Genomic DNA, 15005 nt, shown 5'->3' with positions numbered 1-15005 from the left:
TTTCCTCTCCTTTGTCCATTCAAGAAGGGTAGCGATACAGTAGTTGTGGTGAGTAGCTGGGATCCACCCAGGGTCAGCTCACCACATCTTTGTTTTGTTAAGGTCATGGATGATACCAGTGGCATAGAAAGTACATTTATTAATTTTACAGAGAGTACCAGGCTGGGAGGTGATTTATGTTCTGTGAAGAATAAATTTACAATTTAAAATGGCTTAGAAAAATTAAAGAAATAACGTAAAAGGGATAATGCCATTTAGGATGAAAAATGAAAAGTATTGTGCTTTGATTAAATCCTTCTTTATATAAATACAAAATAGCAATAATTACAGAAGAAAGAATCCCAAATTTTTAGGTGAATCTTAACCTGAACATGCATCAGTAGTGCTGCGCAGTTGCAATAAGGATAATCATTCTCCTGGGGTATATGGTTAGAAGAGACATATTTCTTCACCTGTCACATAATAATTCCACTCCACTTTATTTGGTCTTCATCTATTTTGTGCATTAGATGTAAGAAATGGTTTGAGCGCATGGGAGAATCTTCCAGGGCAAAGTAACAGAAGAATATTCAGAAGTCTGGAAGAAAATGTGTCAGTGTGGACAGGTGGAAAAAGTAGTTTGCTCAGACTAGAACAGACCAAGAAAGATGTGGAAACAGTCTCTGGGTGTGGGAAGAGATGTTACAGAGTGAAAGGGCATAAGCTTTGTATTGTGTTGGAAAGTAAAGGGCTGTGGCAGAACTTCTGGGAATGGTAGTTTGACATTGCATTTGATTTCTGTTTATGGCCAAAATACTCATAATGGCAACCAGGGTTGTTTTGTTGTCAGTAATACTGGGGGATGTGGTTTCTCTGTAGTTGCTGGAGAGAGTGCTCTAATGGGTTCCCTTACACAGAGAGGAGAACATCAGCTTTGATGTGGGAGGCTTCCCCTTCCTTGCCTTCCATTCCTCAGGGCTGTCAACCGCAGCTGGGGGAAGCTGAGCAAAAGGCAGGAGGTCTGACAGTGTGGATGTCCACTAGGACACTAAATGAGGTTCAGGGGTCAATTTTGCTAATAAATTGCATTTATCTTTAGGAAGGTTGTGAAATATTCATCATGGGTTTTTTGTTTTTGTTTTTTTTAAGAATTTAGCCAAGACCACACTGGACAGAAACTTAGATATAGATGACACTACCTTGGAGAAGTAGGAGAGAGTAAGGTAACCTGTTTCCTCTTTATTTTCTCCACAATGGGTTTTATATGAGACTAGAGTTTGGTGCACAAGTGATATTGATATTTTCTGATACCTGTTGATTTGACATTGTTTTAGTGTTGTGTCTTTGCATAAGGAAGGCCACATATTAAGTGTGTGCTATCATGTATGGAAACATATAAGATTTTATTCATCTGCAGGGGGATTTTAACCAGCTTGAAGGTGTTAAAGTATGCTCAAAATTTTGAGTGGTTGTCAATAGAATGAGTAATATCGTGTGTTGTCAGCCTTCACAAATTTGTCATGGCTGTGGCCCTGATGGTTTTGACAGTTTCATGATGATAAATTTTGGCTGTTTCATGCAAATTGAATCAGAAAGGAATTCCTAAGAACACAAAACTGAACCCCTTGAGACCATGAGCTCTTAATTCTTGCTCAACCACACACTGCTCATAATGATTTCTCACATCTTGTGTTATAAGCTGTTCATTGCTATTGTGGGAGGTAACTAACGTGTAAATATATACACATGCGCTTTCTGCATATTCATTTGTTGTGTACTTTTGATTTATCTTCACAGAATGGCGGGGTGGTTGAGATTGGCAGGGACCTCTAGAAGTGTCCAACACCAGTGCTCAGTATTACCTACAGCAGATTACTTTGTGACAATGTTCAGTAAGTTTTGAGTATCTCCAAGGACAGAGACTTGGAGATACAGTATCCTCTCTGGGACCTGTTCCAGTGTTTGACCCCCCCCTTGGAGTAAGGAAGTTTTTCCTTAAGTTCAGATGTCCAGTTTGTGCCTGTTGTATGTTATCTTATCACTGGACAGAAGTGGGAACACTGGCTCAATGTCTTTCTTCCCCTCAGGCATTTAATATAATGATAAGACTCCTGCCACCATACCCTGAGTCTTCTCCATGATCAATAGTCCCAGCTCTCTCAGCCTCTGCACAGATATCAGATGCTTCAATCCCTTAAACGTCTTTGCAGCCCTTTGCTGGTCTCACTCCAGTGTGTCTGTCTTGTACAGGGGAGTCTGGAACTAGTGCAGCATTTCAGATGTGTTTCAGCAGTGCAGAGTAGAGAAGGATCGTGTCCCTCAATCTGCAGGCAATACCTTTCCTAAAGCAGCCCAGGATGTAGTTGAAAGGATCCTCTTCACTGATTTCACTGTATTAGATATATAGTCTGGGAAATATTTCCTGCTTTGTTCTGAATTCTGGATTTTTCCATTTCCAAGCTATATTAGCTTGATATAATATTAATTATATTTTGTGACATTACAGAAACAGTGATAGAAAAGGTATATTCATTGGAATGGAGATATTTGCTTCAGCTGATTCTTGCTAGATTAAGGAATATTTTGAGGCTGAGTAATTTTTAGGTATCAATTTAATTCGGTATTTGCTTTCCATTTCTCACAGTAGTTTCCTTATTCTCATAGTAGTTAAAAAACCCAAAAGTGGTTAAAAGTGGTATTTCTCTGCTGCAGCAGTCTTGGTTTTAAAGCACTTGAGTCCTAATTTCAGATAACTTTCCATGTTGAGTTCATGCTGCTTAAGATTTTGGGTTCTTTTAGTTTTGTCTCCAAGACAGTGTTCTGTCTCCTGTCCTTTTCCCGTTATTTTACTTTTTTAGGTCTTTTCAGATTTTTTGTGCCACCTTCAAAATTTGTACAAAGTCTGCTAAACTTCATTTACATCAAGGAAGCATATATTTTGTCTAGCACTGCTGATCTTTTACTAACAAGGTTTGGATTTTTGTTGTTGTTTTGTGTGGGGTTTTTGTTTTGTTTTGGTTTGGTTTTTTTTGTGAAATTACTTTCCATCTGCTTTCCGCCTTCATATGTACAGTAGAACTTAGTAACAAAACATGGTGAGTCTGAAAGTTTTGGTTTTCCTAAGACTTTTTTTCTAAGACTTTTTATCTAAGACCTTTTCATCCTTCTCCAGCACAAAAGTTTTTTGCTATTTTGGATTATGTCACATCTTTAAGCTCCTGAAACTGAAATGTTTCTTCTGCTTTTATCTGGGAGTAGGTTAAAAATGTAAAGAATTGGAGGACTGGCTACATTATTGTGTAGATGCTTGCAACATTTTTTTGCTTGTTGTAGCTGGTTTTGGTAGTTGATTTAGTACTTTGCGGATTCATTTTTGTACTGCTTATGTGACCATATAATGCTCAGTACAGCATTCATTTAATTACAGAGAAAAAGAATTCTCGTATACACAATAATACTTCAGAGGTGGTGTTATAGTGCATATTTTGTCAGTTTTGTGAGAAAATGTTTGTATTGCCTATAAGGTGTTTTTCAGGAGTCTGTTACCCTGAGCGGGGCTGATGCTGGTTCATATTTTTCCCATGCAGCACGCTGTATAATATATCCCTTCTTTTCTTGTATTAATTTTTGTCTTGGGAAGCAATATGATCAGCTGCTGTAGAGGTTGTCATAAAGTAAGAATTTTAAGATAGACAGTCCCTAATAGATATGTATATTGTTTACATGACTTTTCATGGTTAAACATCTATCTGATCATAAGATGATGTAAAGGTAAAATAATTCAATGGATTATGTACCTCTTTCCTGTAATTACAGTTCATTTATCTATAAACTCTGTTGTAGCTGTTACTCTTTCTTAGCTACCACAATATTCAAATCAGTAAGTTGTTTTTAACAACAAAGTTCTCTCCTAGAGGGCATCTAATCACAGTCTGAAGGATGTATGAAGAGTCCACTAGTTCTTGTGACTTAATGGTTAATCATCATTTCTGAGAGTGATTATTTATAAACATTAACCCAAAGAATGATAAAAAGAGGCTTTAAGGGGAGTCCTTTTTTTACTCATTTTAAATAATATTTGAAATGATAAGCCAAGTCCTAGAAAATGAGAAAATTGCTGATGATGTCTCAGTACAAGAGAGTGATTCAATCCCAACAACAACAGTTTACAGAAGAAAGAGGTAGGGCTTAACTGTGGTATCTACGTAAGGGAAATACAGAGTCAAAACTTAACAGACAAAAGTGTAGTAATAACTAATAACTAGTGACTGAAGCCAAAGTAGTTCAAACTGGACATAAAGTACAAAGGGCGGTGACTAGCCTTTCAGACTGTCACAGCAAATGATGGACTCTTTAGCTCTTAATAACTTGAATTTTGGTGTGGATGCCTTTCTGTAAGAACTGTTGAGGTTAAACACAAGTTAGTGGTCTTAGAGGTTGGAAGCTGAAGGAAATAAAAGGCCTCTGTTTAAGAGGACATAATTCTGATTTTGTGACCCTGTCTGCCCTGAAATGGTGAACCTTCCACGGAAAAATCAGGAATTTACAGTGGGTTGTTGTTTTTTTGTTGTTTTTGTTTTTTGTTAAACTAGGTTGCATCTCCAGTCTCCTCCTCCTCCTGCTTTTATCTGCACGTTTGAGTTTAGTGTTAGTTGGCTGATCTCTTCTCAATCACACATTCTGCACCTACAAAAATTTAAGACAGTTCTCCTCTTTAGTAGGGATTCCTTCAAACTGGTAGGAAATTCGATATTTTCAACAAAATGGACAAAGAATTTTACAAGGTTGGTTTAGAATGATTGAACTTTCATTAGCCCCCTGCCTTTGAGTGGTTACTGCTAGGACAGAGCGTTTAGGCTTGAGGCTAAATGAACCCCATAGAAACATCTATTCAGCCTTGTTGAAGTAGTTCATGAAACAGGTAGAATTTAATTTTTTTCAAGGACTTTGCTTAGTAGCATGGCAAAAAAAAAAAAAGCTGGAACTGCATATGGCAAAAGGCTTGAGAATAAAAAGAGAACAGTTGCTCCACAGTTTTTTCTTCTGGAGTTCAAATCACAGGTGCAAATTAAACTGCCAGATTAATTGTCATAATTATCGTCTGTATTTGTGCACAATGGTAATCTGTCATGAAGGGTGGAAGACTAGGCCAGGAGGAAGTACCTAAGGCTTAACAAAGATGTGTAAAGTTGTGCCCTGACATGGTATCATTGCCAAACAGCAATGCACACTGGGGTATGCCTGGCTGGGATGTAGCTCTGCTAAAAAGGAGCTGGGGGTGCTGTTGGGTGGCAAGCTTAACAGTGCCAGCACTGTGCCCTTGTGGCAATGAAGGCAAACTGAGTCCTATTTTGTAGGAGCCTACCTAGGATGGTAGATCTGATTTGTCCCCTGATTTGAAGAGAGAGATTGAAAAATTGGAAAAGGTGGCCACCAGGATGATTTGTATGTTAGAAGGATGATCAGTATGTTAGAGAACTAACATACAACTAACTAACAATATCTGGAAAAAGATTCAAGGAAGTTTGTATTGGAATCATAGAATTGTTTAGGTTAGAAAAGACTTCTCAAGGTAATAGAGGTCAACTGCTCACCCAGCATTGCCAAGTCTACCTCTAAACCATGTTCCTAAATGCCACATCTACACATCCTTTGCATACCTCCAGGGATGGTGATTCCAACACTGCTGTGGGCACCCTGTTCCAGTGCTTGACAACCCTTTCAGTGAAGAAAATTTTCTGATCTCCAATCTAAACCTCCCGTTGTGCAACTTGAGGTAATTTTCTCATGTTATTTGGGAGAAAAGACCAACCCCCACCCTGCTACAGACAGCAATAAGATCCCCCATGAGCCTTTTCTTCAAGCTAAGCACTCTCAGCTCCCTCAGCTAATCCTCATAAGACTTGTGCTCCAGGCCCTTCACCAGCTTCATTTCTTTGGACATGCTCCAGCACCTCAAAGGAGAGAAGGCTTGGAGAAATTAAACATCCAATACATAGAAGGTAGCTATGAAGAAGAAGTTGTTTTCTGTTCAGAAGGATGCATAGTGAGAGAAGAAATTTCATCTCGGTATTAGAAAAAGGAACTAAACATTGGAGTAAGTTCTTCAGAAGCATGCTGGAATCTTCCTCACTGAACTTTTGAAGGCTCATCTTGGCAGCACCTTAGCTTACCTGATGTAAGGCCCTGTTAAAACCTAATGAAATAGGATCCAAGGGGAGGTTGGAGACAAGATAATTTCTAGAGCTCTTTTTCAGCCTAGGCTGCTGTGGTTAGAGCTGCTTGGCAGTGTTGGCTCTGGGCAGAGATAGCAAGGTTGTAGATTTGGCAGTAGCAAAACTGTGTGAAGCAGTGTGATTACAATTACTGGCAGGCACTTAATGGAATATTTTTATATAAATATTGGATTTTCAGTTTTTAAAGCGGAACCAGTAAGGAAAATTAAATTTACTTGTGTTGCTTTTTTATCTTTGTTCTTTTTATTGTTTTGTAAAAGAAAATAAAATATCTACTTATGTGGAAAAAAAATTAAAAATGCAAGTGTGATACACTCAGAATTTTAATATTAGGTTTATTTAAATACAGAGCTAAAATGAATAATATGTTTATATTATTCACATTGTTTTTATATATATATTATAATGTTGTACTGCTTTATGACGATGCAGCAGAAACAAATCTGTGGACTGCATGTGTTTCACAGGACTATTTGCTTTGCTTGCCAGATAGCTGAAATGAAGCAGTGCTCGGTTCAGCTGGCCAGATAGCAGGTTCTGCCTCAGGCAGAGGGCAGAGCAAAGACACTTGAGATACTATATTAGTAAAGCTGTGAGGAATTACAAAAATTGACGAAGTAGGTGTTCTACACCAAGAAAAACTGTGGGCAGAGCTGTGAGGGGGATTTCTTGAGGCAGACATGACTGCAAAGAAGAGGTATGTATACTATGGGAATTTGGGGTATTTTAGTCTGATTCTGAAATAAGGTATCTAGATGATGAACTGGTAGCTCTGGATGCTCTTTTCAGTTGTGTGTGATTCAGTTTTTCATAGCATCCATCTGTTCTGTATATTTTTGTGTCATCTGCAGTTATCTGCATTAGATGCAGAGTAGTCAAGTGGAGTGGTGATATTTGTTTGCATGTGCACATTCTGGAAGGTGTTGGAGGAAACAGGTGTGTTGTAGAAACTTGAGTGCACCTCTTACCTTTCTTTAGTCTCTTTTTGTGCACCTACTCAGCATGGAGTCTGAGTAGAATCAGAAATACCTCGCTGTGTGTGAGGATCTGGGCTACAGACCTGGGTTTGCTACATTTCCAGCTGATATGTGTGTGTTCTTTCCAGGAATCTTCAATTAAGCAGACAGTTCTGTCTCTCTCTCAATCTCTCTCTCTCTCTCTTTCTCTGTCTCGTGACTCTCTGGAAAATTACTTTGGTGTTTCTCCTAAGAGAAGACTCTTTTAAATAGTCTTCTGGTTTTTCTGTGTTCAGAGACATTTTTCTCTCACAGCTGACTCAGGGTTTGCTTAAGAGAAGATGGTGTTAAAAAAGAGTAGAAATTCTGTCTTTATCCTGTAACTGCTTAATATGTACACACATGAGGTTAGTGAGAGTAGGTCTTTTCCACTCCATCTTTCAAGTCAAAATCCTATTGAAACCAGCAGTCTATTGCAGCCATCTTCGTTTCGTCCAAATCAAGTTTTCTTATAAACTGTCACAGGGAAATTTCACTTATGTTAAGAGGTAATATTGTACCAAGTCCTCGTCACTTATCCTTGTAACGTAGACTGACAGGAAAATCTGACTCTGTAATTAAAGAGCATTTCACACCACTGTTTTCTGAATGATTTTATTGCTTCGACATTTCTTTTTGTGCTCGTTAGCTGAGATATAACACCATGCACTAATGGAAAGTAAATCGTCCACTGAATATAGCGCTATTACATGTTAGATGGGTTTTTCCTGAGGCTTCAATTGCAGGGTGTTAGTTGTCCATAAACATTAATTCCTTGTATTTTCCCTAGTATCTTCTGTTTATGAAGGATTCTTTTTGACCTTTTAGAGGTGAAGGCATCTTGAAATAAATGTCCTACTCTTCAGTGTACATACATTGGGTGCTGAGATTGGGAAAGCTAGGGAATTTCTTCAGAGTTCTTAAAACAGGAATCCAGTGGTCCATAGTTCTGAGCATTGAAGGAAATCAGTTGAGCCGAATGCCCAGAAAATGAGAAATACATAAAAAGAGGTTATCTGAAAACATTTTATTTTTTAGGGGTTGGGTAATATTCACCTGCAAATTCCTTCTCTGAACAGAGTTCTCTGGGCAGCATTCTCCTGCCTTCATTGCAGGATGTCTTTTTGTGTCCCCAGAGTTGATGTCCTGATTCGTTAGATAACTATCCATCTGCCTCAGCAGAAGTAGGGTCCTCCGTACATATTTAAGGAATTATTGTATTATGTGTTGTTGTGGATTAGTCAATGTAGGCAGTCAGGTCCTTCCCCCAGCCACTTCTCTCAATCTCCACACAGTGGGATCGGAGAAATAACTAGAGGGTAAAAGTGAGAAAGCTTGTGGGTTGAGATAAAGACAGCTTTATAAGAAAAGCAAAAGCTGTGCACACAAGCAAAGCAAAATAAGGAATTGCAGATATTCAGCCATCTCCATGAAAGCACAGCTTTATCATGTGTAACAGCAACTTGGGAAGACAAAAACCACCAATTTGCATGTCCCCCGTTTCTTCTTTTCCAAGTTTTTATTGCTGAGTGTGATGTCATATGGTTCAGCTGTCCTGGATGTGTCCCTTCCCACCTTCTTGTGCTTCCCCAGCCCGCTGGCTGGCAGGGCAGTATGTGAAACACAAAAGGCCTTGATGCTGTGTGAATGCTGTTCAGCAGTGTTATTGATGCTGTTTTCAGTACAAATCCAAACCCTAGCCCCATACAAGCTACTATGAAGAAAACTAACTCTATCCCAGAGAAGAACAGTAGGAATATTCAAAGCTGTAGCTACTGCGGAAGAATTCTTGATGACCATTTTGAACTTTGTGTTTGATTGATATGTCATATTTTAAACTTCACAGAGGCTGTGTTGAGGTTCTGCTGCCTCTTTTTCTATTATTTTGACATTTTTATTTGCTTGTGTATACGTGAGTAGGTTTATGAAGGTCATTTCCAGCATTTCAAGGAAGTTAAACTGAAACAATTAAAATTTCATTGTGTGGAATTGTGTTGACTCTGTCTTATGTAAATAACTGAGTTGCTGGCACATATTGCTAATGCATATAACTCCTCTGCTATTTGAACTTATGGGGTAAATAACAGTGGAAGGTAGTTGCTGTGTAAATAAAACAACCTTTAGTGTAGACTGCAGTCATGTACTTTATCAGCCACTTCCACCACCATTTATTAGAATGCAAAGATCTAACAAGATATGGGAACTTATTTACTGTAAGTATTTCTTCAGGTGAAATAGTAATTTGTGTTTGAGGAAGTATGCTTACTATGTGTAGCTAAAGCAAAATAAATCACAGAAAGATGTTTTTAAAAGAATTATCTAAGTAATTTTACAGAATAACACATTTAAAGTCAATATTTATTATAAGAAACTTGATGATGGAATTTGGGAATTACGCAGAATGGTCAACATATGCAGTTGAAGATCACTGGGGGTAGAAATTGATGCCTAGAATAAACTACAGTTCCTGCATTTGCCTATATGCAGCCATTCAGAGAGCTTTATGATTTTCCTACTGTTAGTTTTTGTACCGTCAGACTATAGAGGATTTGGCACCTCTCTGTCAAAGAATAAAAGTCCAACCCTCTCATCTAATTTCTTCTGTTTGTCATTTAAACAAATATCAGTGAGGGATTAAAAAAAACGCTGTGTTCACAGAAACTATGCATAACATACTGTATGCTAATTCCATCCTCATTATGAGTTTTTTTACTTTGTCAAAAAGAACTGTAAATTCTCCCTCTCAAAGCTAAAATCAGATTTATTTATTTTGGTGATTCTAGCTTGGCAACTAAACCTGTTCAGTTATCTACTCAATGGCAGGGTCTTCGTCTGTTAAAGGAAGAAGAAGGGTATCATGGTAGAGACAAGAATGCCAAGGATTCCTGGTCTCTGCGTTGATTTATCTGATTAGGGAATGGGGTCTAATTTTCCAAGGTAAATCTGTTCAGATAGATTTTATGTTTCTTCCCTTGGTTAACATCAAATCTTTGAGCACCTGTATGTATTTTGTTAACTGCATTAAGTTACGTATACCAAATAATGAATTTCCAAATCTTGTGTAGGGAGAACCACACAATTTCTATGACTAGAATAATTGTAATCTAGACTGTCACAAAACACTATCACCATTTTCTAGCACTTCTAGTAATTTTAACTGAAATCAGTTTCTTTTCTGTATGATTTACTGGAATGTACAAGGGTTTGTGCTGCAAATGTACAAACATGATGGACAAGATTTTGTGTTTGGTAATCTTTTGTCAGTGGACTGTTTGGAAGCATCTGAGAAGAGTGTTCAATACCATCCACTGTGAATTAACATTCGAATCATTTTAATATTTATATTGACAACATTATATGTTAGAAAATGTACAAGAAAATCTCAGTGGTTTTGCTGTTATTTTTGTGATTGCCTTTGTAATGAGTGCGAACATGATTAAAGCCTTAGCCAAAAGATGAACATTTTAACTAAATCATGTTAAGTGCTGTCATAATTTGCAAAGTACACAATCTAAACAGACCTTTCCTTATAGAGTTGTGTCTTTAAAAGTCTTTAGTAATATACTGCAATTTCCCATCAGCTTAGTCTGAACAGCCTTCTACAAAGAAAGATGTCAAAGTATACCATAGTTCTGACTTGTAAAATCAATTGATTATTGGACTTTATAGGCCCCCAAGTTAAAAAAAAAAAACAAACCAAAAGAACCCCTCAAACTGTCTCCTTAGTTAATATATATCACCCTCTTAAATTGCTATATTATTCCTTAATCTACAATAAAGTTTTTAATGTAACAAGTTTTCTCTAAAGATGGCAGAAAAATAGTCTTTATTATGCTAAATTTATTTTTTTTTACTCTCCTTACAGTGAACTGCTGTTACTTTAAAGAAACCATTTTGAGGTTCTTTCTTATGGGTATTAGGAAGCCAGTAGCAGAGTTGGTGAATGCTATTACTCTTTTTTTGGCAAATTGCTACAGAGATAGAGTTCATGCAAGCTCATCTATGAAGAGAATATGGGGAAGAAGAATAAAACAAATTGGTAATGACTGACAGATAAAGAACCAAAAAAAGATGAAGGGAAAAAGAATTCAGTGCACAGAGGTCTTTTTATTGAGAAGGAAAAAGCAGTAATTGTGATGTGGTAGTTCACTCCCTTGGTGTCAGTTTCGAGATGAAAGAGACTATGGACTTGAATGTCTGCGTTGCCCTCTGTGCGACAGGAGAAATTTATAATCGGATTTTGTATGTAAATTCTTATCCTGAATACACTGAAGTTTGTTCTATAGCTCTATACATTTCAATCCTGATTTTCGATACCAATACCAATGAAGTATTGTAGAAATTGCAGTGGTTTAAAACTGTGTCAGTTTTAAACAAAACTATATAGTACAATAAGAACATCAAAGTGGAGTTAATTGATGAAGAAAATCTGTAAGGATTGTGAAAGTTCTATTGATTACGTTGTGGTTTTTCTTGTATCTTCTACTTTGGACTTAAAAGTGTTGTGCTTTTCTAGAGACTTCTCCTTCACTGACGCTACATTAGAATCACAAAGAAAGATATATTGATTAGGTAGAAGTACCTTTAGGATTAGGGAGAGGTTATTGTTCATTCTTGTGAACTTGAATCTTTGACCAAACCTGGGGTTTATAATACTCTGACAGATTTTGCTTTCAGAGCAAATTCTGGGGGTTTTTGTGATATAAACAGTAGAGGATGAGATCTGTTAAAGGAGCACTCAGTAAATTTAATATCCAAATCTTGTTCTTTTTCAGATTGTCTTTTGAAGATTAGCTGCATTTACTTCAGTATTTTAAATCTGTTGACAGTTTGGGTAGTGATGGCTCAGCTCCAGCAAGGAGGGCCAGATGAAAAAGAGAAGACCACTGCATTAAAGGGTATGAATCTCTTTTTTACGTATATTGACATTTCAGAAATGATTATTAAGGAAAGGAAAATAATTTGTTATAGGTATGGGTTAGAGCTTGGGAATTACAGTACTGGAAGAGACTATTAGTCCACGTGTGTAATGCTTATTATCTAATGGTATGTCCATTATCAGTATTTTCATAAGATGATATAAAATATAATTATCTGTGGTAAGGAGTTAACAGAATACAATATCCATTAATTTTTTAAATTTACATAATTATCCTTTGAGAAAGTTGTCTAGTGCTTTTGTGTTCTTAGTTTTTGGGAGTTTTCATTTAATTTATATGATGCTTTTGTTTTATAGTTATACAGTCATATTACAGCTTTTAAAAGTCTCTTGGACTGGAATGTTAACAGCAAAAAGGTTCTCAGGACATTGATTTCCATATTGGTTTTATACACTTCCCTTTGTATTTTATGTTTAAAAAAATAAATGGACCTAAGTGACTTAGGGGAAAAAAAACTTACATAAATGATAATTGAAATAGTGGTTTTCAATTTCAGAAATACCATGGAGTTGGTTAGACTTTCAAGTAAGCTAACCAGACATTGGGTTTGAAGTGCTTGCATCACACATTTGGACTCTAAATTGTCTTTCAAAGGAGAAAAAAGAATATAGTTTGCAACTCCAGTGTTCATCCTGGATTTCTGCCAAAGCATTATTAGAAATTTATATTCTGTGTGATGATAGATGATGTTTCTTCAGTTGCTGCGTTTTTGTGAAATGTTTGATGAAAACCTGTGTAGTACTTTTATAAAACCTTGTACTAATTCTGTCAGATTAATATATTTTGAGGAAGTTATAGTTCATATTTGGAAAAGTAAAACTCCCATCTTATACTTGACATTGATTTGATCTTCATTAAGGATTAGTGTCATTGATGTGATCCAGTGATCTCCCATTGGGCTGTGAAGGTCTCCTGCAGATCACTCAATTTTCAGCTCTGTTGAATTGTCTCAAATTGAGTTGTAAAGTCTAAGATCTTAAGTGAGAGTGGTGGATCAGATCTTGAAAGAATCTCGAAGTTGTTAGAACACTTTAGCTAATTGAAAAGTTGCATAGGAAGAAAGTGACTGTGTCAGTGGTTGCAGGACAGACCAAGTACAGTCTTCCTCAGTGACTCTGATGGAAGCTGTAAATCATGACATGACAAGCTGTGCATACTGCAGATAAGCTTTCATATACTGTTGTCCTTGCTACTCAGGAGATGGCTATTTTATTATATAGTAAGTGACACTTCTGTGTAAACACATTTCCAAATAAAGTCACAGTAAGAAGACATGAAAACTTCAGTGAAACTAAATTCTAGAGGTGTGGTGTGACAGGATTCTCTTCACCAAGGAGAGAAAGACTATTTGCTGCCTTGGTATTGTGAAAGTACAGAAGAAGAAAGGGCATGCTTTTTACATCCTGTGGTGAAAGACTTCTTTGACAAAATTATTTTCTTTCTCCTATCATTTGGTTGAGAACCAAAGCAGTTCCCACAGAACTTTCAAAGGACAATGCATGAGAACAAACATATGATTGCTTATGTAAATTGAATTTCATGGGACTTGCTGTTAAATAGATGTGATGTAAAAGTGAGCTGTGGTGGAGAAAGACAGATTTAGAAATCATCCAGTCGACATCTGATGTTATATGGACATTTAGATACCATAGAGATGCTCAGACAGCATAATATTTTTTGGAGAGATGTTGAATTCCAGCAGCCATACCGGATGGCCTTTGGTCCTCCAGCTTTGCCCGCTGCAATCACTTGCAGAAGAAAGAGCTGGAGACAATCATATGGACACTGGAATGACTGTCAGGTGAACTGGAAGAGTTATAAAAAGAGAAGGTCAAGGAACTTCAAGAATATTGAAGACAATTTTCAGTACACTTCAAACATTTTGAACAACAGAAATTTCAAAGGGCTAAAGGTATCAATATTAAGCTTAGATAATGTGGGTAACCTACGAACAGTAAGACTAAGCAAAAATAATGGTACTAACCTACAAAAATAATTATTTTAATTAACGAAAGGGTGGAAACAGTTAATGCCAAACCAAGCTTAAAGAAAATGAGCCTTTTCAAACTGTTCTCTTTTCTTTGAGCTACAGCTTTGGATGGTAAAGATAATAACTCAGTATACTTAAAATACTTAATGCATTTTCTTGGTAATACATGGTATCTTGATTTATGAAACAGTAATGGTTCAAAGCCAGTGTAGCACTCCTGAACAGAATGTGTGTGGTCTTCAAATTCATCTACGAGGAAGTAGGAAACTATATTTTGTGGGATCCTGCAGAATTGTTTCTTAATGATTTTTTGATTATTAATCAGAAAGTCAGATAGGGTAGCGCTGGGCTGTGTGGATGATAAGCAATGAGAAGAGGAGAGATGACTGTACACTATTATGTGTGTATGCAGTAATTGTTTGGTAGTGACATGAGCAAAACATGTCCCAATATGCTTACCTGTGGTTAAATGAAAATCCTTAATTCTAGGGTAAAGAATGTAGATTATGATTACTTTAGTGTTCTTGCATTAGTGACTGCAGGCTGAACTAGATTATACAATCCTGATCTGAAAAGGATGTGTATGTCATGGCTTGCAATGACATGGATGAGAGTTTTCTCTACCTTGAGAGCTATTTAAGGAGTGTGGTTGAGAGAAGGATTCAGATATAATAGTCTATTTGGGTGTCAGAGGAAGGGATAAGAACTGGTATGGTCACACAGCTGGTAAATGCCCATGAGATGGTGTACATCAGATAATCTGACCTCCTCAAGAAGGCAAACAGAACTTTATCAATGGTTTGATATTGAAGCTGGATAAGTTTAGGTTAAAACATAAATGAGGTATGATTTTATGATTATATGG

The 15005-nt window shown here is 36.9% G+C and overlaps 1 protein-coding gene across 8 annotated transcripts in view; it reads left to right on the top strand.

Annotated features, from left to right (window-relative positions):
* Positions 1–15005, top strand: part of FAM172A (family with sequence similarity 172 member A) — a 280969-nt gene that overhangs the window by 11204 nt on the left and 254760 nt on the right. For 4 of the 8 annotated variants that reach the window (XM_017807271.1, XM_017807269.1, XM_017807275.1 and 1 more), the window contains one exon: positions 11986–12108. In XM_017807271.1, coding sequence (XP_017662760.1) covers positions 12051–12108 — 58 coding nt within the window. In that variant the 5' untranslated portion in view covers positions 11986–12050. Of the gene's footprint in view, positions 1–1128; positions 1203–1776; positions 1872–1938; positions 1959–11985; positions 12109–15005 lie in introns of those variants that run through there. The other 4 variants (XM_017807268.1, XM_017807270.1, XM_017807272.1 and 1 more) reach the window with 4 other exon arrangements.

The sequence above is a fragment of the Lepidothrix coronata genome, unplaced genomic scaffold (genome assembly GCF_001604755.1).
Source record: "Lepidothrix coronata isolate B3197 unplaced genomic scaffold, Lepidothrix_coronata-1.0 Scaffold18, whole genome shotgun sequence".
NCBI classification, from domain to species: Eukaryota; Metazoa; Chordata; class Aves; order Passeriformes; family Pipridae; genus Lepidothrix; species Lepidothrix coronata.
This window is presented reverse-complemented; position numbering and strand designations above follow the sequence as displayed.